Source organism: Osmerus eperlanus, chromosome 3, assembly GCF_963692335.1.
Source record: "Osmerus eperlanus chromosome 3, fOsmEpe2.1, whole genome shotgun sequence".
In the NCBI taxonomy this organism is placed as follows: domain Eukaryota; kingdom Metazoa; phylum Chordata; class Actinopteri; order Osmeriformes; family Osmeridae; genus Osmerus; species Osmerus eperlanus.
The window spans coordinates 21849221-21875185 of NC_085020.1; the positions used below are offsets into that span (position 1 = coordinate 21849221).

A 25965-nucleotide genomic window follows, 5' to 3' on the forward strand; every position below is an offset into this window, starting at 1 on the left:
TTGTCATCAGAATTTACGTTCGAAATAGAAAAGAAGAGCTGGCAGCTCCTGAATGCTTCTGTCTGGGCAAAGGAAGAAGTTGGACAACTCTTGCAATCTGACTGGAGTGGGACAATCTCAAACGTCACAGTTATTGAGTTCCGGGAAATTGGCTGTTGTGTTACAGCAAGTTTGATTACCGGTGTCGGCGCTGCCAATTTGGCAACCACTTGGATTCGTCAAACTAGACTAAACTTAGAAACTTGGAAAACTTAACTGACTTGAAAATCAATCCACCAGGTATGTATATCATAACAACACCATACACGATTTATAGCTAGGGTTGCACCATCACTTACTGTAACTAACCATATACGGGAATGTGTTTCCATGAAACTGAAGTCAACCGCTAGGCTATAGTACATTTCGCGTAAAGGCAAGACCAGTCATATACAGTACAAGACGTTCCTCGTCTGTTGATTTCCCTGTGCATGTGACTAGATATGGTCAGACTGTTTAAGACTTCCATTGCATGAACGCGTCAAAGAGACTTTCAAGTTAGAAAAGTTAAGCGCGCCAGTAGCCCACAGTGAGGAAGGAGTGTCATTGAGGAATATGGTCTCTCTCTTGCTCATAAAATAACGCTATTCTGCTTTTTGGTTCAAACCAAAAAGTCTACAATAATTGTAATGTGGTCTCCAAAGTTTGTTATCCTCATTATTATATGCCGTTCGTTCTATTAAATTAATTCCTCGATTAAAGTTTTCAAAAACAGTTGTACCCATTTGGAATAGAGTAAACTTACAAATATGGGAATCTTGAAGTCTGGGAAACCCCCAAAACACTTGACCCGTCAACCGATTATTTATCGCCAAACGCTAGGCATCTAACTGCGTGTGTGCTTTTACAGCGTGAAACATTAGGCCAATACAGTAGCTCTTGAGTCCCCAAAATGATTCTGCAGTTTATGTAATTATTTTCCCCGAGGTTTTCCCTTGAAAACTTGCAGTGTTCTGGCGCTACACGTCTTCGTTGATCTATAGAATTATAGCCCTACCCTTACCACACACTGGTTAATAATAACTGGTTAACATGATTAGACAATACAATGCAGTGATGTGATTTACCATATACCACACTGTCTGCAGTACACCGTGGAAATCAATGCAGTGTTCTAGAGTCTTCTGCAGTATGTTTACTATTGAGTGTAAACTGGGAGACTGCAGCACATGCTGCCACATCCCAGTAACACTGGATTCTTGAGTGGCCTCAGAATCTGTCTGCCATGCCTGTGTGCTGAGCAGATTGGTGTGAAGCTAAGTATAGCATGAATAGCAGTAAATCATCAGAAAGCATTGGCTCCCCTCTGTGACAATGGAGTCATTTCGTGCTGTGCAGGATAGCAGGCCTGGTCTCAGCCCAGGTAGAAGCCTTTTAAAAGCTATAATTGCTTAGCACTAAATGGAAACTTATGAACAATAACAGAGCTACAATTTCCTGTAATGAGGGGATTATTTCTTTGCAAGATCCATATATGTTGTTATGTACAAACAAAAGAAAATGCTAATTGGCTTGGTGTGGGCACAAGTGTGGCTTGCTGTTCCTAACCCCTCATACAGTACACAAATGCACTTTAATTGATATACATTAGAGGGATGTTCTTTGTGTGCCGAGCATTGAGAATATGTTTGTTCTCCTCGCTCTGAAACTTCAAAATATAACAGTTCAAAATATAATAAAATGTATATCATTAAATCTATGGGAGACTAGAGATTGCCCACAGTATTGGGTCTCTCTGTTGTGTATGCTGCAATTGGATCTCTCAATGTCTAGCCTTACATGTACAGTCCCTCTCTAGACTGTGCTAGAATAGTCGAAGGCTTTGGCCACGTGTATTTTGTGATCACAGCGATGGGGTAATGCATGCTGGGGATGCCATAGTCCTTATACAAGCTGAAATAAGGCACCAGGCCACTCACTCTTTACTGGCAGCGGTGACTGCCTCGGCCAATAACCGAGACAGGCTCAGGAACGGCCCTTAAATCAATGGTCTGAGAGGGATTTCGTGGTGTCACTGTGCACAGACATAGCTAATGACACACAGGCCTCGCAGGGGTGGTGTCGCCGTCCAGCCTTGTTGTCACCCTCTCAGGCGGAGCGCTGAGACTGCTCTGTCAGTGTGGGGCTTCCTCTGATGGGCTCGCTTTCATCTCAAAGGATTTTCAACAAGCCTTGTTTGTGAAGAGGACCAAGACTGATTAGATCACTGATTTTTTCACTCTTGTCGTTTTTTTGTGTGTGGTTTTTTTTTTGTATATATTTTCTTCTCCCCTCTGCCTTTTTCCCCGCACCAGCCCTCTCCCTCCCTCTCTCTCTCTCTTCCGCGGCCGACCAGAAGTTGGGGCTGAGTGTCATTATGAGATGTCGTCTCTTAGTGCCTCCTTCGTGCAAATCAAGTTTGATGACATCCACTTCTACGAGAACTGTGGCGGCGGCAGCTTTGGCAGCGTGTACCGAGCGAGGTGGATCTCCCAGGACAAAGAGGTGGCGGTGAAGAAACTACTCAAGATAGAGCACGAGGTAGGAGTCATAATTGCACGGGCTTTTCATATACTTTTTAATTGTCGGTATAGTAATCATTTTAATTGCGCCCCCATTTAGAGGGTTGTAGTGACTTTTACAGCCATCAGTCATAGTAATTATACTCCCCCTGGCTTTGTGAATCCTGCTGTGCCTACGGTATGTTTTTAAAGAAAGATTATTACCAAATGAGGGATTGTATTAGACCCAATTAAACTAGGGAGACTTTGTCTAGAAATTACTTTGAAGTGATAGCCTCATTGTCTGAAGACAAAGCGAAACATCACAGAAACCTTCTCCGGGGTGTTCAGTTTCATATTGAGGCTTGTGTCAACATGCTCAGAACGTGGGTCCATTTTCAAAAAAGTGTTCAAAAGTTCAGTGATATGCTTACAACTTGTGTCAAGCGCAGAAAGCCTCGCTTAATGGAAAATGTCTCCCCCCGTTTCTTAATTACACTGCTCATGGTGCCTCATAGTATTTGGTGACAATCTAATGAAGTCTTTTCAGTGGAGGCCGGCGTTTCCTTCCTCTGCCAACGCTACGGTGAAAATGGACGAGATGTCGTTCGCCGTTACCAAGAGAACTGTTGGATTTTGTCTCGTCGACATGGTTGTGTTTCTTTCTCTTCCCCCCCGCAGGCTGAAATCCTCAGTGTGCTCAGCCACCGAAACATCATCCAGTTTTACGGGGCGATTCTTGAGGCGCCTAACTATGGCATTGTCACAGGTACGTTAAACCCTCTCTAGGTTGTTATAGTAACCAGGCCAAATACCTTCTTTGCAACGAAGTACCAGTTGAACATACGGACGTCAGTGGAAAACAGGACCCAGCCGTCTGCTGTGTGTTCACTTCACAGCTATGTTGTTTGCTTAGCATTGAATGGAGCCGAGGTCTCGAGGATCTGCATTAGAACATGGCCTGCTGGTCCGGAAACACACAGAGCCGAGGTCTCGAGGATCTGGTCCGGAAACACACGCAGGCCTTGGATGTTCATGTTCATGGGTGACATTGTTTTCATAACAATGGCGTTTCTGTGTCCGGTTTTAGAGATATCGATAAAGGATATTTACTGACCAAAAAACAATTGTTGGTTTGGGAAATTGCTTTAGGTTTTGTGGTGGGTCCTAGTCCATTGATGTAAGGAATCTGTTCTGGCACGTGCGCTGACTGTCACATGGGAGACTGCAAAGAGCTCTTATTGGTGTGATGGAAGTTGTTTTTGTCAGTGAGCATAGAAAGACGTGGATATTTATTAATATTTCATAAGATCATAGAGTTCTAAAGGATGTTTTTGTTTAGTCTCTGTGGATTTTTAACTGAATATTATTTCTCCCTTTTAACCCCATTAACATGAGAGGGCAAGAGACAGTTACAGAACAGCAAAACAGTTTTTTTTCTGGGGACCCTTGTGCTCTGCCGGGTCTCCAACATGAATGTCTTTGGATCTTTGTTCTCCTTTTTTGGGCAGGCTTAAGAATCTGTGTTCCTCTGCTTCCGTAGGGCTCAGTTGTGGTCTGTCGTGAGGTCGTTTCTAAAGGGAGGTCCTCCGGCCCATGTTCAGCCAGTGAACTTTTGAGAAGCTCCTTTGAATGCATGACTTACTAGTCTTAGTCTGGACTGTTGTTCTGCACAGCCGCGGGTCTGATGTTTGTCCCAGACTCTGTATATTCTAACAACCTGATATGATTTTTTCATATAATCGCAGAGCTCTGAAACTGAGTAGCTCCCTTGCTGTCTGGAGCTGCTGGTTGCCAAGGAGTTCCTGTCTCTATGTATCAAAGCAGAATCTAATTAGCACTATATCAAGGAAATATGTTTATGGCCATTCTGACCATGCCATATTCACATTCATCAGCTCAGCTATAAATTTCCTCTGTCCTGTCATACATCAGGCGACGCAGTCTTGGCTTTCTAACAAACGATATCTATCAAGGGAAATCGTGTCGGCTCACATGACGTATATACCCGTCAATAGCTCCTCTCGCTTGCCATCCCATAAACCCAGAGGTATTCTCACTGTCGTTGACTCAACATGTGAATCTTTTTACTGTGTTTACTCAAGTGAACTGCACCTCCAGGTAGCCCTTAACAGACTGAGTGGACTTTATGATTGGGAGTTTATGCAACACGCAACAGGAAGTTGAATCATCAATGGGATTTACCATTGTACAAAGTGCAGAGCTAAAAGTGCTTCCGGATATTCCAGCTTTGTAGCCAGCGGGTGTGAAACAGGAGTCTTATTACGTTTCTTTTAAAAGACCTGTTATGCTATTCCACGACCATATATCAGTCCTTAGGGTCAAAAGAGCACAAGCTGTCAAAATCAAATCTTAATATAAATGTGGTAATATTTCTATTGTATACTGATATTTTCTATACTTCTATACTTCGATTATTGCTTTTCAATCTGCAAAGCAATAATCTGATCAGTCAGGTAGACTAATGACTTTATAACAGAGCATGTTAATTAAATAGCAGCCCTATTTCCTTTCATTAAAGCAAACATGGGAGTCAGGTGGCTGAGCGTTTAGGGAATTGGGCTAGTAATCATAAGGTTGCCAGTTCGATTCCCGGCTGTGCCAAATGACATTGTGTCCTTGGGCAAGGCACTTCACCCTACTTGCCTCGGGGAGAATGTCCCTGTACTTACTGTAAGCCGCTCTGGATAAGAGCGTCTGCTAAATGACTAAATGTAAATGTAATGTAAATGTAATGTAAATGTAATGTAAATGTAATGTAAATGTAAAGCATGTTCCTGTTTGTCCTCTTACCCTGTATTGGTTAAGGACACTGGAGTTAATGCTGCCCAAACATTAGACTCCCTCTAGTCTAGCTAACATCGGATAGTGTTCATTTTAGCCATTTGTCTTGCAAAGTCGGGCGCTCCTCACTTGATAAACAGAGCCAGTGTCTCATGTCTGTCTGAAAGCCTTAGTCTCCTGCCAGTGAAGTGTGGGACAGACTGAACTGTGGTCAAAGTCAGGCCCTGTCGCTAAGCAGTGCACGTGTAAGCAGGTGTTGTATGCAGTGCACATGTGTCAAGGTGCTTCGGAGAGATGCGCGTGTGATATTCAGAGTTAGGGGTTCATCTGAGTTGTCCTGGAGACAGCACCCACTGCGCTGGACGGTGAAAGCCCTGCTCGGTTTCAGCAAACAGAGTTTGATGGATGTTGATGGTGTTAATGACCTTGTCCTGTCAAGACGGGGAGGAACTGGGACTCTCAGGGTAAGCTGTGGGAGTCTGTCTGATAAACAAGCTCATTCCCACTGACAGGTCAATGGCTGAACCAGACGTTTCTCTCTGTTTGCACAAAGCTCTGTCAAGAAGATGAGCACTTTTTATGACAGGTTTGCTCTGTAGATTCACGACGTATGTATGGCCATGCCTGTTTGTTTACAGAGTATGCGAGTGGGGGGTCCCTATACGACTATCTGTCCAGTGACCAGAGCGAGGAGATGGACATGGATCAGGCCATGACGTGGGCTATGGAGATCGCTAAAGGTATGGTTCATTTTTGGGGGGAGAATTAATAGATATTCATAATGACACAAAGTACAGTAGGTGTATCAGAATTTGTGAGTCTGCGCATCATAATGCGGCTGAATGTGTGAATATGTGTAATTCAAACTTCTGCTAATGACAGCTGTGCTATGCAGGCCTACCGGCCATCATGGTGTTCACTGCTGGTGTGGCTGTGATTTTGCATGGGAATTTGACTGAAGTAAACCACCCACTGGCTTGCCACCGTAGATGAAGCTCATTAGCCACATCCTGAAGGAATCTTTTTTCCCAAAACATCTGCTCAAGGTCTTCCAGCTCATTGTTATTCCGGGCAGAGTGGTCTTTTCGTGAAAAATGCGATCTCACGTACCCTGTTGGAGTAAGGGGATACATCTTCTTCCATGGGGTTTAAAGAGCTGGTGGTTTCCATAGGTGATGAGGACCCGGGGGAGGGAGGCTAGGTGGACCACACAGGAGCCCCCCGACTTGTTTACCACAGGCTGCTTGCACATTGATCTCCTTCAGTGGAAACCTTCTTCATTTCCCCATTAGGAATGCACTATTTACACTCCGAGGCCCCCGTCAAGGTGATCCACAGAGACCTCAAGTCCAGAAACGGTAAACTTCTACGCTCTCCAAACACAGGGCGTCGGACACACGATCAATATCAAGCATGTACAGCATAAGTACGATGTGAAGTTGATTTGTACAATCAAGTGTTATTGTGATGCGAATTCGAGGAACGTGAACCTTCCCTGACTCCCCTGTGCTCCGTTGCAGTGGTCTTGGCAGCGGACAAAGTCCTCAAGGTATTCATGTTCCCTCAATCAAAGAAGGAAAATGTAGCACGCAAAGGTTGTTTCAATATGCCGTGACATGTCACCCTAGCGTCCGGGCCCTGACTTTGCACGTGCGTCCTCAGATCTGTGACTTCGGGGCGTCCAGGTTCCTGTCCCATACCACACACATGTCTCTGGTGGGGACGTTCCCCTGGATGGCCCCCGAGGTGATCCAGAGCCTGCCCGTCTCAGAGACCTGCGACACCTACTCGTACGGGGTGGTGAGTTCCAGCACTTACACTAATTAGGCACAAGGTTCTAGATGTGTCCGTTCAGGATGGAGCGATGCTTTATAGAATGTGCCGAACTGGGGAGCACGGCCAGGCAAAGACGTTGTTTTTTCTTTGCTGAGGAAGCCGAAGAACCTGAGTGGTTGGCGGAAAATCCTTTTTGTTCTCATGCGGCCGTGGCTAAGTGTAAACTGCCAATCAGCCAGTCCGGCTAGCGTTTTAAAGGACAGACTTTTCAGGAATGACATTTTCATGCCTGCATTTCTGCCATTGTTATAAAGTGGACTTGAACGTCTTTGTTGACCTTTGCAGAAAACTAACAAAGCCATAAGTTATCCTTATTCTGGCTTTGCCTCAAATGACTGCATTTCTTATACAGAGTCTGGTATTTCTGAGTAGGAAGTGTACACATTTGTGTGTGTGTGTGTGTGCAAGTGTGTGAGTGTGAGTGTGTGAGTGGGTGAGTGTGTGGGCTTTGCTACATTCCGGTAGAGTGACAGAGCCTCCAAAGCATGCTGTCATCCACCCGATCAAGGGCCTGACTCCACTGTGACATTAACAGACAGGCCACAGACATGAGGGGTCAGGGGTCAGGGCAGATCAAGGGCCTGACTCCACTGTGACATTAACAGACAGGCCACAGACATGAGGGGTCAGGGGTCAGGGCAGATCAAGAGCCTGACTCCACTGTGACATTAACAGACAGGCCACAGACATGAGGGGTCAGGGGTCAGGGCAGATCAAGGGCCTGACTCCACTGTGACATTAACAGACAGGCCACAGACATGAGGGGTCAGGGCAGTGTCGGGTCAACACGCCAGTGTCACTTTACCGGGATTATCTGGCCAACATAATAATATTCCATTAAATGTTTTTGTACCTTTTTAGTTTGTTGTCAGACTTTGAAGTTGAGAAAATGTTGACATCACTTGATTTGGATGTGCAGTATTGAATTTTTGGCATGGAAGTGTTTTAGAAGCATTAACTGTATGCTACCACAACATTTCAAACAGTGATTGATTTGATTGATAGTTTTCTAGCTATCTGCAGTGTATACATTATGTAAACCGTTCCAGCTCAGTGAGAGATTCTAAGCAGGAAGTGTGTCATGTATGATGCACTCGACTGTCCATGACCCGTGTGTGTGTGTGTGTCAGGTGCTGTGGGAGATGCTGACACGAGAGATTCCCTTTAAAGGCCTGGAGGGCCTCCAGGTGGCCTGGCTGGTTGTGGAGAAGAACGAGGTACAGAACCACAAATCCCTCCTTCCGTGTCACAGCTCTCAAGAAAACCGCGTTCCTGATCGCGCAACACCGTACCACGCAGACACGCCCAAATGCGGTCGTCATGTCTCACTCCCATAAAAACACCTTTTGAACTGGGACTGTTATTAAGTCATGAGTTTGGGACTGTTGTCTGTCTTGTGGTGGTAATGACTTCCTGCCTGTTCCAGAGGCTCACCATTCCCAGTAGCTGCCCCAGCAGCTTTGCTCAGCTGATGAGGAAGTGTTGGCTGACTGAGCCCAAGGTAGGAGATCCTCCCAGCCACATTCCACATCACGCCCATTCAGGTTATTCCTGGCACCTGTCGCTGGAGATCAGATTTGGCAGCGCTCCTGTGTATCTTTCCCATCCAGGAACGACCCGTGTTCAAAGAAATCCTCTCAACCCTGGAGACAATGTCCAATGACAGCAAACTTCCTCAACAGTGCAACACTTTCTTGCACAACAAAGCAGAGTGGAGGTATCGCAATCGCACGTCCTCGCACCACATTCCACTGCCTTGCCGCCGTTTCCCTTTTCACGACGAGCGACGGCTCTTGCCAGAGCTTTAATATTCATCAGAAGAGATTCAAAGAAACATGTGCAAGTGCTGCTTGCCTGGGCCACTAGATACCAGATAGGAGTTTGGAGTGGGGCATGTAGATCTGTTTTAATTGCGGCGATAGATAAAGGCAGCGTATCTAAAGCCTCCTCCATCTGGGTCTACTTCCTCTCTTTACCCACAAGGCCTAAAAATAATCACCATGTTTTTCAAGTGGAAGTGTTTAATTGGGCTGTAGGAGCAGCTGGAGGTTCAGTGATGTTCAGCTCAGCCCGGGCTTCAGCTGCTGTCTGCCTCGCCTCGGCCTCGCGTCTGCCTCGCCTCGGCCTCGCCGTCCCTCCGGGGCTCGTCTGCCTCTTCCTCTCAGCCGAGCCGTCGTGTCCAGGCAGACGGCTCGGTGCTGAGAGTCGGAGCATTTGCGGTCAAAATCGAATTTGTTTCGCGTTTTGAGTCGCCCCCGAGGCTGAGGTGTCAGTGCAGTACGGATGCAAACTGCGACGCAGACTGCGGCCCTCTGGAACTTCAGGAGGGCGTGCGGTTTGTCGCTAGCCTGGTCTAGAAGGAGACACCAGCAACCAGATGTGTTGCGGCCCGGTTTGGTTTATTTGGGGTGCAGTTCATAGTCTGGCTTTAGCTTCTGTGGTAGGAAGTCCTTATAATGAACTACTAATGCAACCGTTTAAACTGAACATTTGAGAGAGAGAGAGAGAGAGAGAGAGAAGGCCTGTAAGGGGTGGAGATTTTGAAAACATTGTGTAACATACAAGTGGGTGGGAGGGCAGGGGTATTAGCGAGAAATATCGAGCGAGTTTGTCAGGAAAGCAACAAGCAAGAGAATCAATTATGAGAGAAGTTTTGAGCATGAGTGGAAAGTCTTTGAGGAGGGGAGGTAGGGGGAGGGGAGGGAGGAAGGGGAGGGGAGGGGAGGGAGGGGAGGAAGGGGGAGGGGAGGTAGGGGGAGGGGAGGGGAGGGAGGGGAGGTAGGGGGAGGGGAGGGGAGGGAGGGGAGGTAGGGGGAGGGGAGGGAGGGAGGGGAGGAAGGGGAGGAAGGGGGAGGGGAGGTAGGGGGAGGGGAGGGAGGGGAGGAAGGGGGAGGGGAGGGAGGGAGGGGAGGAAGGGGGAGGGGAGGAAGGGGAGGGAAGGGAGGAAGGGAGGGACCTGCAGAGGGGAGGGAGGAGGGAGGTGGGCGTGTCTTCCTTCCTGTGTCACGTGCTATTTTTAAACAGTCACGGTTTGAGCTGAATATGTTGGCCCATGACTCAGCGAAGCTTCCCTTTGTGAAAATCACAGCCCCATCTGCTGGGCAAACCAAATCAATCATGCCCAAAAATGTCACCAAAGTTACCTTAAAAAGTGCACGTCGCCATGAACCATTTTGATGTAGTTGCACAATGCCCTTCTGTAATTCAAACTGTATTGTATACATTAGTGTAGGTAAATATTTAATCTCAGACATTGTTGTGGAACTGTGCAGGTGTGAGATCGAGGCGACTCTGGAGAGACTGAAGAAGCTGGAGAGAGACCTGAGCACCAAGGAGCAGGAGCTAAAGGAGCGAGAACGTCGCCTGAAGATCTGGGAACGCAAGCTGATCGACCAGTCCAACACCCCGGTGAGCCTATCAATCTACCCCAGCACAGCACCACCCCATCCATCTCCACACAGCACCACCCCATCCACCTCCACACAGCACCACCCCATCCACCTCCACACAGCACCACCCCATCCACCTCCACACAGCACCACCCCATCCACCTCCACACAGCACCACCCCATCCACCTCCACACAGCACCACCCCATCCATCTCCACACAGCACCACCCCATCCACCTCCACACAGCACCACCCCATCCACCTCCACACAGCACCACCCCATCCACCTCCACACAGCACCACCCCATCCACCTCCACACAGCACCACCCCATCCACCTCCACACAGCACCACCCCATCCACCTCCACACAGCACCACCCCATCCATCTCCACACAGCACCACCCCATCCATCTCCACACAGCACCACCCCATCCACCTCCACACAGCACCACCCCATCCATCTCCACACAGCACCACCCCATCCACCTCCACACAGCACCACCCCATCCACCTCCACACAGCACCACCCCATCCACCTCCACACAGCACCACCCCATCCACCTCCACACAGCACCACCCCTCAAACACACCTGTCTGAGTCTGGTCATCAGACGGCAGCTCCAGCTCACCCGTGTTCCCCAGTGTCGGCCCCCCCGTGTTCCCCAGTGTCGGCCCCCCTGTGTTCCCCAGTGTCGGCCCCCTGTGTTCCCCAGTGTCGGCCCCCTGTGTTCCCCAGTGTCGGCCCCCTGTGTTCCCCAGTGTCGGCCCCCCCGTGTTCCCCAGTGTCGGCCCCCCCGTGTTCCCCAGTGTCGGCCCCCTGTGTTCCCCAGTGTCGGCCCCCTGTGTTCCCCAGTGTCGGCCCCCCTGTGTTCCCCAGTGTCGGCCCCCTGTGTTCCCCAGTGTCGGCCCCCTGTGTTCCCCAGTGTCGGCCCCCTGTGTTCCCCAGTGTCGGCCCCCCCGTGTTCCCCAGTGTCGGCCCCCCCGTGTTCCCCAGTGTCGGCCCCCTGTGTTCCCCAGTGTCGGCCCCCTGTGTTCCCCAGTGTCGGCCCCCTGTGTTCCCCAGTGTCGGCCCCCCTGTTGCGGTTCACAGTCTCAGTCTGGTCCTTGGCCTCACATAGGGAAACACAGAAACGTTTCACACAGACTGGTGGGGAATGGATGAGCTTAATATAGCGTAACGGGCAGAAGACTGATGGCACAGCAGATCCAGTGTTTGGTTCTGTGGTTGAGGGTAGGTTCTGTATTGGTTCGCTGTGGACTGCATGACTGATTGACTGGTTAGCAAGCTTCCATGTTAATCAGTCATTTAATCATTTTAGCTAATGCAGTTTTGGCGAGGCCAGTGTTATTACATAGTCGCGCCATTGCTGTCCGTGGCTGTCAGCATGAACTTTTATATGGCACATTTAAGTGGCACAGTTATATGTCTTAAAGCGTATACTTGAGACCCATTTTGTTTAAAGCGTGGTGTTGCTGTGTGGGCTGCATGTGGCAGGTGAAGTGGGAGATCGGGTGACGTTTTGAAACGTTGTGCACTGCATGTCTTTTCACTTCACAGGGTTAGCGTCTGGTTTTCACTAAGTAGCAGCTGCTTGTTAGCTTCGGAACGGTATTACTAGCACACTTTGTTCTGCACAGTGTTTTATATTTCTCCTTTCTGGTGTGACATTTAGAATATATATTGCTAAATATATTTTGCTAATTGTCTTTAGTGTGTTAGCTGTTTATATATTTTAAATATGTTGACATTCATACCGTATGTTCAGATGCGTTTAGCTTCCAAATAGATGTAGGCTTACTCTCAGAGTTAGTATTTAGGGCACTTTTTTCTCCTTCAATTATCCTTTATACTGTATTAAAAAATATTTTCCTTCTCTCCGATATTCTCTGTTATTCCTGTTTATTGTATTTCTAAACCCTGTGTTTCTGAAAATCACTACTTTTATTGGGTAAAATAAAGTAACTTTTCAACATTCTCTTTGGTGAGCTGTATGGGATCTAAAACCAACTTCTGTACTTCCTTTTCCTTCCTCCCTCCTTCCCTCCCTCCTTCCTTCCTTCCCTCCTCCTCCTTCTCTCTTCCTCCTGTCTCCTCCTTTCTTCCATCTTTGCCTCTCAGCTCTTCCTCCCTGTGGCAGCAAAGATTAGCGCAGAGTCGTTCTTTGAGTCAAAGACGGAGGAGTCGAACAGTTCGGAGATGTCGTGTCAGGTCTCCACCACCTCCAGTAACGGGGAGGTGGACGGGCTGAGCCTGCAGGCCATGATGAAGGGCTTTGGGGACATGTTTGCCCTGGACGTGGGCGGCCCGGTGCTCCACTCCGGCATGCAGGTGAACATGCAGACCAAGCAGAACTCCTCCAAGTCCAGCTGTGTCAGAGAGGGCCGCAAAATCAACATGGCCGTGGAGATGGAACACTTCCGCTGGTCGGACGACAGCGACTAGGGCTCTCTGTTTGGCTGTGAGGCGAGGAGGGCGCGAGGGGTTGTGCCGCGTGAGGAGGGGGCGGGGCGGGGGGGGGGGGGGGGGGTCACACCAGCTGTCTCTTGGGCCCGTGTCACAAATGCAGTCTCGCCGCAAACTCCCATCCTGCATTTCACATCGTCGGTGTTGTGGACGCAAGCTTTGTCCCCAAACTGGTTCGATTTCAAATTCATCCCGTTTGGTTATTCATTACGTCGGCTCTTTCCTTAATCTTGTTTTCTTTTCTTCTTCACCGTACTAACAATACATTTTCTTCAGTTGTGTTATTCCTTCCAAAGATGCCGGTTGTTGCATAGCGATGTACTATACTCACAAGCAGGACCTATTGAAGCACCTCAGCCCACTCGGTACTCACAGGTGTCATTTATGCCTAATGTACCGGATGTATAGTCCCATGCTGTGAAGAAAGAGCCGGGTGAAGCTGTCGCAGAGAGGAGGCAACGCTTTTATAATGAAGTGACATTTTGCTGACATTAAGATTGGCCAATTTGTTCTGTATGTGGTGGAGTGCAGTTACTGAGACGTAGTCTCGCGCCGGGAGGAGAAAGCACATCTTGTGTCCCTGCAGGCTGACCCGGAGTCATGTCAGCAGCAGAACAGAGAGACGCCTCGCTCAATGTCCCCGGTAAAACCGGAGGACAGACGAGATCTGGATTTCAAGCCACATCGTATAATCACTTTATATAAATTGCGATGTCTGTGTTTGTGTCCGATCTGTATCAAATAGCTACCTTTTGGGGTCGCCCGTGAGCTAAATGTCATTGCCTCGACTGGCCAATGTTATCCACTCCTAAAAGAGCCATTATTCAATCGCTTACGGTTGTATTTTAGATGTAGCTTTCATGTAAACTGTCTTAAACATTTATGAAGGCTCTGACTAGGGGAGAGGCATACTGAGGTGATATGCCCTAAATCAACAAGTTCAGAGTATTGAAATGTTGTTCTAACAATAAAAAGGATCTAATCACAAAGAAATCGACTGACACAGACTGTAACACATGCGTACACTTCCTAGTGTGAAAGTCAACCACTTTTAAAGGTATTTTTGATATGTAGCTGTCATACTTGTTAAATGCAGGATTCTCATTCAAGCTTCATGATCTTTATTAGTATTAGTCCATTACTATTCCTAAGTTTAAGATGTGCCGTCAGAACACGGGGCACAGCATAGACTGACAGCTCCAACGTGATCTTTGCTTATTGTCTTTGTTTCTTTTTCAATAAACTTTTCTCGTTATATAATCAACCTTCTTGCTTTAAGTCTTTGTGATCTCTTTCTCTGCTCATCTGTCCTTATGAGTCCAGATCATCAATGTTAGACATCTGTCCTCGATGTTTCAATTTTACATTTGCGCCTGACAACAAGAAGATAGCACTGATGCCATCCTACCATCGACTGTACAACAACATGTCTTTATAATCAAACTGGCTAAGTCCCCAGGTTTTTAAATCTCTCCTGCAACTCCCCTGGTTGTGTTCTGTTTATTCTCATTGGTACATTGTGCTCACATTCCACATGGGGGCAGGATTGTTTGAACTACTGAACTCCCCTTGACTGTGAAAGGCATTTCAATTGCCGTGCAATTTCTGCTGACTTTTCCCCTTCCCCTACCCTCACTGCTAAGATCTGTTTCCCTTTGTCAACAGCATGCTTTGGATTTTAATAAAAGTAGGAAGGCATGTCATTTGTGAAATACAATATGGCTGCTTGAAATGTAATATTATGTCACTCTAATTAGGACATATCTGTAATGGAACTCCAGTGGGGGAGTGTTTTTGAATGTGTTTACTTCCGAACCATACCCCTGGAGTAAGCGGGAAACTGCAGCTGGGGTGAGAGAGTTTAGAAGCGTCTGGCGGCCCAGAAGTCTATGGCGCTGATTCTGAAATGGCCCCTTTGAATGTGGATCTGTTGAGATTGGCATTCGTCTCGTACTCGGCGCTGTTGTCAGATGCCGTGGGAAGCAAAGAGTGAATGTGGGAGATTAGTCATTCATCTAGTCATCTTCCCCTCTGCTCCTCTCCGTACAGTCTCTGCCACCACAAACTAGCCTCCAGATCATTATGATCAAGTCCTTATTTTGGCTGGCGTATTTGTGCCGGATCATAATGTAACGAGCGAGACACGATTTATCATTCAAATGGCTTTACAGCAGAGACGTGCGACTGACATGTTCTTCTCTGGTGTGGGCCTTCAGGAACATTATTTCTCAATATTTGTTTCTCAAACTCTGGAACTGGACTGCATTAATCTAGAATATCTATCATTAAAAAAATCTCGATTATGGTGTAAGAATCACTAGCTAAGTGGTGGTGTTCGGGGAGAGATACCTTCCTGTATGTTTTGGCTCCCTGCTGTAGTCAGCTTTGTCCATCGGGTCGCTGTGCACGAACGGTTGACGCGAGACCTCAATCAGAACACAAACATCTAGGGCACATGCAAATACACAGGCGCTGTCTCGAAATGTGCCGATTACATATGGAAATGTGGACCTGAGCAGCATTTGTGCTATTCCTCTTAGCCCTCTGTTTGTCACACAGCTGCTCCCCACGCTGGAGATCCACGCCTGGACCGAGGAGCAAGTGGTCAGTACCAACACGTACTCCTGCCCACCTACACCATGAAGCCTTAGAACCAGCAGGGCAACATCACGGTGTGCTAACGTCTGCCCTTTGCTTTACATCCGCAGCACTTTTGGATGGAGCAGATATTTGGCGGAGGTACGCTCGGATAAACGTCCAGCGGCAAATCGCCCAAACGGCAGACACTCCGCTGATCTGCATGCCGGGCACCTCTCGCGTGTCATTAGCGCACCGAACCCGGTCACTGTCTGGGAGTGTGTCTTTCATTAGAGTCAGCCTCTGTGTTCCTGTTCTCCTCAGGCGACGTTGCACGTGGCATGCAGCTGTACGCTGACCTCTTCAAGGAGAACCACATCACAGGCAAGAGCCTGCTGCTGCTCACCGAAGCGGACATGCGAGACCTGGGGGTCACATCCAAGGGTCACATCATGCATCTGAAGGTAGCATTATACACTGCTAACTAGCACCAACAAGTGCATCACGTCGTGCATCTGAAGGTAGCATTATACACTGCTAACTAGCACCAACAAGTGCATCACGTCGTGCATCTGAAGGTAGCATTATACACTGCTAACTAGCACCAACAAGTGCATCACGTCGTGCATCTGAAGGTAGCATTATACACTGCTAACTAGCACCAACAAGTGCATCACGTCGTGCATCTGAAGGTAGCATTATACACTGCTAACTAGCACCAACAAGTGCATCACGTCGTACTGTTCCGATGAGGGCGAAAGGCCTAAATGTAGGGTTTGAGGCTGACAAAACACATGCAGGGTGGAGGAGTTGATGGAGTGCTTAATCACGTTCTTCCCTCGGCAGAGCGAGATTGAGAAGTTGGCTAATGACTACCTGGGCCTTATGCATTTCCCTCCTTTGATGAAGGTAGTGTGCTTTTTTCATCATTTATTTTCTCTTTATTTTAATGTTCATTTTGAATGAATTTCAACGACCTAAAACAACATTTTACGGATGCATTGTTCCTCTGCTGTGCGTTCTGCTTTCACCGTTTCTACGTCGCTTTGGATGGAAGCTTCTGCTAAAGGAGTGACGCGTCAAATGTAAATGTGCAGCGACGTAGAAAGGGGGTTAGAGATCCCTGTGGTTCTCAAGGCGTGTGGATGTTGTAAAGGGTGGCAATGTGGTTGAGGCTGGAGGTCTCTCTCCCACAGGACGAGTGGGCGGAGGAGGAGGAGCGGAGGAAGATCGTGAACCTGGAGCTGGTGTTTGGATACCACTTCAAACCAGGAACAGGTCCCTCGGTAGGTCACAATGTTACAGTACAGGTGTTTGACAGCAGGGCACAGAGATCAATATATCTTTGTGAACAAGGATATTCATTCTTCGGAAAGAAGGTTTCCATTGCTTTGTCATACATTTGAACTCATTGGTTGGTTAATCTCTACAGTCCAAAAAGGATCTATCTAAAAACTTCCCAGATAAGCTAGTAACTTGTCGACAGGAAAGGTTTGATCCTCTAGAATGTCAAGATCAAACAGCTCTTCTTCAAGATGTCGTTTTACTCGGAGTAAGGATGCTCATCAAGACCCTATCAGACTCCAGCAAATATTTACCCAGACCACATTCGCCCTCACTAGCCGTCGACTTCCAAGAAAACCACATGAATAAAATATTTCATCTAGAGCCATGCATCACATCCACCCCCACTTGCACACAGTCCTTTGTTAGAGTCTCCAACGGTGGAGAAAGGCTGGCTCTCCACTTGCTGTTTGAATTTAATCAAAAATAGCCCATTTAGCCAGAAGTCATTTTCTTTTTAAAAGGCAAATGTTATTTAATCTTTCAGCTGTTCATTGTCCCATCATAAATAGTCCCCTTTCACTGCGTTCGGCGGGGCTGAAACGAGCCTGCTAATTGCCTCCCATTTCTTCTGACATGTGGTGGTTTAGTGGGTAGAAAACACAGCGGGGAGAAGGAAACAGGAGGCTGAGAAAATGAGAGCTAATTATTTTCCCCTGCCTGGTGTCAGGTTCTGTGTCAGCCTTGTTTTTACAAACTGGAAGGTTTTTTGCACTAAATAAAACAAACCCGCGCTGGTGTGTTTTTTTCCCCTCGCCCTTCTTTGCTGGCGGTGTCATGGAAGCAGCTGCACTTCTCAAAGACAAAATGAGGGCCTGCGATTGTGCGACCACCATCTGACAAGCACTGAGGGTCCCCTACTAATGAGGATATCACCGCGCAGCCAAGTGAAAGGTGCTGAATTATGTATGAGTTGTCATTAAACGCACTCGGGTCCTATAGGCATCATTACCAGACATTGTTTCTGCTGGAGTGATTAGACTAGCGTGGACCCTGGGCCCAGTGTGGCCGTCCGGGGGCCCACGCAAGGCCAGCGCAGGGCCACCGGTGTGCCTCTGAGCCCAAGGCCCCCTGACACTCCCCTCTTTGGAGCCCCAGTCCGGCCCCCGGGGGAGGGTGCACCGGCCCTGGGAAGGCTGCAGGAGAGGGGGCTGAGGCTCCCCAGACAAGGGTGTCAGCCCCTCTGATGTCTCTCTCTGTGATCCCGACACAATGGATTGGCCTGCGCCGAGAACCCTGTGTGGTTAAGCGTTGACCTGTGGCCTCGTGGTTGGGGTTTGGTGCCATGGTGGAATCATTACTGCTTTGTCAGCATGCAGTATGCAGGAGGAGTGCGATTCGGGGCTCTACTCAGATTTGAGCCTCCGAGTGAGGGTTTGATCCGTGTCACTCATGCAGCAACGGACAGAAATCCAGCGTTTCTTTGGACCTAACAGGAATAATATTAGCATAGCTGAAATGGCCGTGTAACCAAAATCACAAGGATGCACGGAAAAACACAATGGTCCTTATGGGGTTACAGAACATTGCCATTCATTAGACAACCGTCATGTCTTTAAGGAAAGGTGGAAGTTGTTAGGGTTATGTTTTGGATCACTTGTTTTCTAAACTTTAATAAACTCTAATTTTTCAAATTAACGATAAGAATCCAGTTCTGAAATGTCTTTTGATATCCTTTGTTGTGTCACCAGTTGGCTTCTCCAGTGTCGGTATCGTCCAGTACCATATGTCTACCTGTAGGCTGTGCTGTTGGTTTAGGCACTGCAGCTTTTAGTACCCAGAAGCTGAGATATTATGAACTTTTCATGAATTTCACAATCATTCACAATCATTCCTGATGGCAAATATCCTTACAATCCAACCACTTGCAAACTTCTCAGAATTCTTTTGTTTTAAGGACTGCAAGTGGAAAATGTACATGGAACTTGATGGCGATGACGTTGCAATTGCATACATCAAGGATGTGACCTTTAACGTCAACCGGCCCGATGTGGAGGTTGTGAAGATGACCAAGGTGGGATCATATGGATGATGGATAGGCCATGCACAGCATGAACCGCCTGAATAACACTTTCTAATGAATGGAATGGTTGCTTGCAACATGATTTGGGACGTTATTATTCTGGATATCTAGGATATTTCTTTGAAAACATTATGCTAATTGAATTGAAACTACAGCTATAAATATTTACTCCATTGCCTTTCAGCCACCATTCGTGATGGACAGATGGATAGTCGGGCAACAGGAGAACTCAGTTATTGACTGCATTGTAAATTATGAGGTGAGTCATGGCGAGGTAATGGACAGCTACAGTAGGATACTGTTCAAAAGTCTTAGGTAGGCGCCATGAACAAAAAAGTAAATCAAAAATGCTTTCAGAAATGAATTTACAAAAAGACAAAAAAATTACAATACTCTTGATATTGATGATATTTTTCTTTTCTACTGACACACTATTGAATAAGACAAAAAAATAAAAAAAAACGTCTAAGACAGCATATAGATTCTGTACAGATGCTAGCCAGCACAACAGTAAGCGAGCACTAGTTTCCCAGCCTCAGTAATGACCTAACAGGCTGTTACCTATCCTCCCTGGGCCCAGAGCGATGTCAGACCCCCCAGATCCACCAGACACACCCATGCAGTGAAGTGGAACTCCACCAGCGGGCGTGATGAGATCAGGACAGTGGAGCTGGTGGTAGAGACCGCAGCGTCCTACACCGAGGGCCGGCCCAGGAGCAGGTCCAACTCAGGTGACCCGCTCTGCTATTCTACTCAGACACATCTGTGCTAGTTGGATGTCAGGAATGTGTTTCATTGTGAAATGTAATTCACTTCACAGATTAATCCGAACTACCGTATATTGCGTTCTTTCATTGTGAAATGTGATTTACTTGAGAAACCTATCATAAAAACATTGCCCTAGTGCCTTAGAGTGTGTCACGGAATACCGTGGCGGCTTGTCACCCCTTTCCGGAGCCTAACCCTTCAGTGTGTGTGTGGGGAGCCTAACCCTTCAGTGTGTGTGTGGGGAGCCTAACCCTTCAGTGTGTGTGTGGGGAGCCTAACCCTTCAGTGTGTGTGTGGGGAGCCTAACCCTTCAGTGTGTGTGTGGGGAGCCTAACCCTTCAGTGTGTGTGTGGGGAGCCTAACCCTTCAGTGTGTGTGTGGGGAGCCTAACCCTTCAGTGTGTGTGTGGGGAGCCTAACCCTTCAGTGTGTGTGTGGGGAGCCTAACCCTTCAGTGTGTGTGTGGGGAGCCTAACCCTTCAGTGTGTGTGTGGGGAGCCTAACCCTTCAGTGTGTGTGTGGGGAGCCTAACCCTTCAGTGTGTGTGTGGGGAGCCTAACCCTTCAGTGTGTGTGTGGGGAGCCTAACCCTTCAGTGTGTGTGTGGGGAGCCTAACCCTTCAGTGTGTGTGTGGGGAGCCTAACCCTTCAGTGTGTGTGTGGGGAGCCTAACCCTTCAGTGTGTGTGTGGGGAGCCTAACCCTTCAGTGTGTGTGTGGGGAGCCTAACCCTTCAGTGTGTGTGTGGGGAGCCTAACCCTTCAGTGTGTGTGTGGGGAGCCTAACCCTTCAGTGTGTGTGTGGGGAGCCTAACCCTTCAGTGTGTGTGTGGGGAGCCTAACCCTTCAGTGTGTGTGTGGTATCAGACGTGGACCCCAGGTGGATGTACAAGCTGAGGCAGAGGCAGCTGAAGAGCCAGTCAGGACAGAAGCCGGTGACCCGAGGCCCATCCAGCAGGTCCGACCCCCACACGCTACCTCACTTCCTGTCGGACCAGGCGTCGTCGTACGCCGCCGCCGTGCGGAGGTCCCCCAGCCGCACCTCCCTCCCCGCTTGGTCCGATTCCCGTAGCTCCTCCCCCACCGCCAGCCTCTCCTCCAAGCTCTCCTCCCTCCACCTGGGGTCGAAGGGCAGCAGCCCCTCCAGCACCACCTCGGAGAGCGCCTCGGAGAGAGAGCGCCCGCTCAGCGCCGGGGCCGTGCACGACTACCGCCGACACAGCTACTTTGGCAACACGCTCACCGTCAAAGGGCCGGACTATCAGGACATGAGGACTCAGACGAGGGGAAACTTCACCTCGACCAGGTACAGGGGAGGCTCTTATCAGGCTGGGAGGCCCAGGTCAAACAGCTCCAGCTCGGTGCCTCAGAACCGTCCCAGACCGATCCCTGGCATTTCATTTGACGTTGAAAACCCCCCTGCCGAGAGAGGGGAGGCTAAAGTCAGCGAGGGGGGGTGGATCAAAGTGGAGCGTCAAAAGAAATTACCACGTCAAGACAATAAGCAGGTCAGAGGTCGAGGTCGAAGGGGGGGGCGAGGCCGGGGGCGAAGCTGAGGATTGTTCAGGGGGAGTCAGGTGGCTGAGCGGTTAGGGAATCGGGCTAGTAATCCGAAGGTTGCCAGTTCGATTCCAGGTCATGCCAACTGACGTTGTCCTTGGGCAAGGCACTTCACCCTACTTGCCTCGGGGGAATGTCCCTGTACTTACTGTAAGTCGCTCTGGATAAGAGCGTCTGCTAAATGACTAAATGTAAATGTTCAAGACCTTCTGATGGACTGGGTGTTTATATCAATCTTATATTTGACTAACTGAATGGGGTGAATCATGGTTTTCCCAACTATGTTATAATTTGTCATGTTGGGCACATTCAGAAAGTTGTTTCTCTTTGTATGTTTATTTTAAACATAAAATACCCTGTTAACACCAGAGTGAACAGGTATTTATTTGGTATCTATACATGCTGAATGAGGTGGCACTATTATGTTGTGTAACTTTGTAAAATGTCTAAATGTTTGTGTGCATACAATATCCTATTTTTGTAAATATGTTATGAATTGGTTTATTTTTAAATTGAATATTATAATGATGGAACATCTGTATAATGGCAATAAAATATATTTACATTCTTCTATAAAGACATCCGTTTTTGGTCGTGTTAGGACGTGGTATTCACCCGCCGTTTATGTAAATCTTTAAGCTGAACATTTCGCGCCACGAGAAGTTCTTGAAAGGTAACATGTCCGTTACTCTTACGACACAACATATGGTTCTATTTAAAAAACAAAAACAAGATCAAATCTCCATAGCAACATATGAAATGGAATTTATGAGAATGTATTATTTCATTCGTCGAGGTTTTTCATTTGATTAAGCGTTTAAAAGTTTTCCGTCTACACTGCTTCCAGGACAATTTCCTGGCGCGGGAAATGAATAGCTTGGTCTTCTGCTGAGTTGGACAGTTCCTCTGTAACGTGCTGAAGAGCAGAAGACTTGCAGAACCCAGGATCTTTAACCAAACCTTTTTGAAAAACTTGCCGAAGAAAATGCGTCCTTCCTGCTCAAAGGTAAGCAATGCTGATATTGCTATAGAAGCTGCAGTTTTATATGAATGGGAGCAGAGTTATTATTGGGGTTTAGACCGTGTAGTAATACGGCGTATATGCACGAATTTGCACGTAATTGCCGAAACTTTTTTTGTTGTTGTCTGTCCTGCTTATTTAAATATAGCTCCCTTTAGCCATCGATGTGGTTAGCAATAACGTTAATATAATGCGGGATCATGGTATTATTGATCATTATATGTAAGGGAGTGTCTGCACACCACATGGCTACTTCGACCACCACCGGGTTTCTTGGCGAGCTATAGCCTACGAGCTTAGCTAACTAATGTTTGCCAGTGTTCAAAGTCTATTGCCTGTATGAGCCCCTGTCTTACTTTTCATATTATCCGAGTCAAATGTGGCTCCTCGACCCTACGCTATGTGTGTTGTACCTAGTCTGCTCTGCACCGAGGAGTATTTCCTGACCCCTCCCCCCCTCCGCAGGCTCCCCATTCTCCCGCCACCAGGATGAGTTTGAGGAGCTTCCGTAGCGTCCCGTTGGTTCCCATGGAGACGTCCTCCTCCTCGGGCTCAGATGACAGTTGTGATAGCTTTGGCTCGGACGGAGGCTATGCTAACACGGTACGGAAAAACAGCCCGTTTCAGTCGGCACTGCTCACATTATGTATTTGACTGGATTGCTTGTGTTGTTCTCAGCCACTACCAGGCATATGAACCTGATGTGTTTGTCCATAGAGGAGGAGCCTAAGACAGGCCCAGAGGTTGGCCCCGAGAGCCAAGGTGTTTGAATCCACACCAGAAGAGGAAGCCCTCAGCGCCTTTGAGGAGAACACCTTCAGCGAAGACATGAGCGCCATGGTGAGCATTTCATTCAACACAACCTAGCGGCCAAGCTAGCAAAACAGCCCCAAAACAGCAACTCGGTACCTCAGAACAATCAGCCCTCCACGTGCATTACACGGTTATTCACAACAACATACTCACTCACGTAAACGCACCGTGTTTTAGAACGTGGACTCCGACTCTGAATCGCCCGAGCCTCGTCAGAGAGGCCGTCGTGCCGGCGTACTGAAGGTCGCCATGAAGTTCCCCACCAAGAGAGGGACCCAGAAAAAGAAGCCAGCGTCGGCGCCCCTCCAACAGCCCAGAGAGCCTCAGCCCGACTCGGAACCGGAGGAGAACTTCATGGATAAGAGGGCGCTCAACATCAAGGAGAACAAGGCTATGGTACGAAGCTCTCGCTCTCCTCAGCGGCAAGAGCTAAAAAATAAATAAAAAAAAAACCTGAGAGAACGCTTGTATGCTGACGTTGTCTTGTTTATGTCCTCGCAGCTCGCAAAACTGATGGCAGAGCTGAACAAGATGCCCGGGCTCTTCCCAAGACGGATGGCCATGTCTATGATCAACATGGTGAGTAAAAGCAAAACGCGTTGGGACTTTGAACAGCAGCAGACGCTTCAGAGGGCGACGTGAGGAACGACACTTTGAGTCTCGACTGTACCTGACCGCCGTGTCATCGTTCCCTGCAGCCTCGCCGGGCCCCTCGCCAGTCCCCCGGAGGCCCCGCCCCCCGCAGGAGGAACCCGGAGCGCTGCTCCCGTCCCCACACCCGCTCCCGCTCCCTGGTGGACGGGCCCCCCAGCCCGGACCCCGAGGACGACCCCGAGGACAAGTTCAGCATGGTGCGCAGGAGCCGTCACTACGAGGAGGTGGACGAGACGGTGAGTGTCCCGTTGACGTCGTTCTCTGCGCTCGCGCCCGTCCGCGGGTTCTGTGCCCGGCCTGCGGGTTCTGCGCCGTGTGCTGAAGTCGTGTTTCGTGTCGGTTTTCAGCAGGAGCCGCGGAGGCGTAGCTACAACGGCGTGATGGCCATTCCTCACGTGGTGCGCCCAGTGGACGACATCTCCCAGGACGAGCTGGACCTCATCTGCACCAACGTCAGGGAGAAGGTTTACAGCAGCTGCTATGTGAGTTCCCCCAGGGGGTCTGCAAAGCAAGACGGCCACTGTCATTGGACAGACTAAACTCGATTTAAATATGAATTGTTCAAATCCTAACGTGTTTCCTGTTGTGCCCCCCCCCCCCCCCCCAGGGTTCCACCTGCCACCAGTGTCGCCAGAAGACGACCGACACCAAGACCAACTGCCGCAACCCAGAGTGTGTGGGCGTGAGGGGGCAGTTCTGCGGCCCGTGTCTCCGCAACCGCTACGGAGAGGAAGTTCGAGACGCCCTGCTGGATCCGGTCAGTAGCGCTCCGCTCTCCTGAGACCACACATCACAGTGGTGGGCTGTTGGAATTGTCTGGTCTGACTGTGTGTGTGTGTGTGTTTAGGAGTGGACCTGCCCTCCGTGCAGAGGGATCTGTAACTGCAGCTTCTGCAGAGCGCGTGAGGGGCGCTGTGCCACCGGCGTGCTGGTCTACCTGGCCAAATACCACGGGCATGACAATGTCCACGCCTACCTGAAAAGGTAACCTCCCGCTCTACTGCCCTGTTACTGCTCTCTCTCTCTCCCCCGATCTCTGCCACGGCGCTGTGTGCAGCTCGGAGCTGGATGGTAAATGGAAGTCTTTTTTTCTTTACAGTCTCAAGAAAGAGCTGGCTGAGAGCGAGTGAACTGTGGACCGAGCAAACACAGCCCCGCCCACAGCCCTGCCCACAAGCCCCGCCCACTCTTCCTGTGGGCCTAACTGACGTACCTTCTCAATTGTGATTTTTTCTTTTAATCAATATGTCCAAGCAAATCTGTTGTCAGTCTTGTGACAGAAAAAAAGATGATTCATGATGTTTCTTTTTTACATTGTTTTAAATGTATGAAGTTCACACAACCGTCTCCCAAGGGAAAAACATGCATTCCTACCCTGAGGTAGATTATGTGTAACCAAGCTTTTTAACCTTTTTTTGATTTTTTTTATCTGAAAGTTCCGATCAAAAGGACGTGTTCTCTTAAAAGTCGACTCTGAATGACGACTAGCATTCGCGTTAACGTTAAGACGCTCAGCTTCCATCCAAGGTTCTCCTGCTGTATTAGAAAGCACTGTTAGTTCAGCCCTGTTCTTCCCAACGTCACTGAGCTGCTTAGAAGTCCACCAATATCCCATAATGCCCCAGAGGTGGCGAGGGTGGACAGTATACTGCGCCTGGGGGCCAAGGCTCTCCCCTCTCTCGAGTCCAGGAGGACTGTGATATACTACAGCGCCTGGTTAAATCCTTCATTAGATAACTGTCACTAATGGTGTGGAAACAATTAGCAGACTCTAATGGGAATCTCATACCTGTAAATCATTTTATCCTATTAAAGCACTTTCTCGCTTTGCACCAGTCTTGGGTCTTTTTCCTTTTGTTCTGCAGAGGTGTAAATAGTAATGTTCGGTGTTGTCACTCAGGTGGGTATGAGGTTGCAGGCTGCGTTTCCTGAGAAGCAGCCTGGCATTACCCAGGATATGAGCATAAAGGGAGCCATGTGTGGTCTAGTCTTCATGTTTTTCATATGACCTGCAAGGGGGTAGTTGTTCACACTTCAGACCTTGAGAAGTGTTCTCGCTTTGCAGTGCAGGAGGGAAAGCAAGTCTTAAGTTCTAGTTTATCCTTAAGTGCTTACTGTTGTACTATTATCAGTTTTTCTTTCAGTCTATTGGGGTTGTCACTTTTTCACCTACTTAACATTTACTGTAAAAAGCA

General features: G+C 48.4%; 2 protein-coding genes across 5 annotated transcripts; both read left to right on the forward strand.

Annotated features, from left to right (window-relative positions):
- The first annotated feature begins 38 nt into the window (after positions 1-38).
- Positions 39-21852, forward strand: map3k20a (mitogen-activated protein kinase kinase kinase 20a). 3 transcript variants are annotated; one of them, XM_062457860.1, is made up of 20 exons: positions 39-283; positions 2334-2559; positions 3201-3288; positions 5963-6064; positions 6617-6682; positions 6845-6873; positions 6987-7124; positions 8291-8377; positions 8587-8661; positions 8771-8877; positions 10433-10568; positions 15574-15618; positions 15723-15753; positions 15916-16055; positions 16438-16500; positions 16788-16877; positions 18833-18949; positions 19143-19217; positions 19539-19689; positions 20590-21852. In XM_062457860.1, the coding sequence occupies exons 2-20, from the start codon at positions 2401-2403 to the stop codon at positions 21276-21278; spliced, it is 2388 nt and encodes a 795-aa protein (XP_062313844.1). In that variant the 5' UTR covers positions 39-283; positions 2334-2400; the 3' UTR covers positions 21279-21852. The 3 variants fall into 3 exon arrangements, with proteins under 3 accessions (XP_062313844.1, XP_062313843.1, XP_062313845.1); XM_062457859.1 differs by having other exon boundaries at positions 39-279; XM_062457861.1 differs by lacking the exons at positions 15574-15618; positions 15723-15753; positions 15916-16055; ... (4 more) ...; positions 19539-19689; positions 20590-21852 and adding an exon at positions 12670-13041 and having other exon boundaries at positions 42-279.
- Positions 21853-22039: 187 nt separating this feature from the next.
- cdca7a (cell division cycle associated 7a) lies at positions 22040-25602 on the forward strand. 2 transcript variants are annotated; one of them, XM_062457908.1, is made up of 10 exons: positions 22040-22288; positions 22769-22906; positions 23021-23143; positions 23294-23512; positions 23618-23695; positions 23815-24006; positions 24121-24252; positions 24378-24527; positions 24618-24754; positions 24870-25602. In XM_062457908.1, exons 1-10 carry the CDS (start codon positions 22268-22270, stop codon positions 24898-24900), a joined length of 1221 nt encoding a protein of 406 aa, XP_062313892.1. In that variant the 5' UTR covers positions 22040-22267; the 3' UTR covers positions 24901-25602. The 2 variants fall into 2 exon arrangements, with proteins under 2 accessions (XP_062313892.1, XP_062313891.1); XM_062457907.1 differs by having other exon boundaries at positions 22126-22288; positions 24118-24252.
- The last annotated feature ends 363 nt before the right edge of the window (positions 25603-25965 follow it).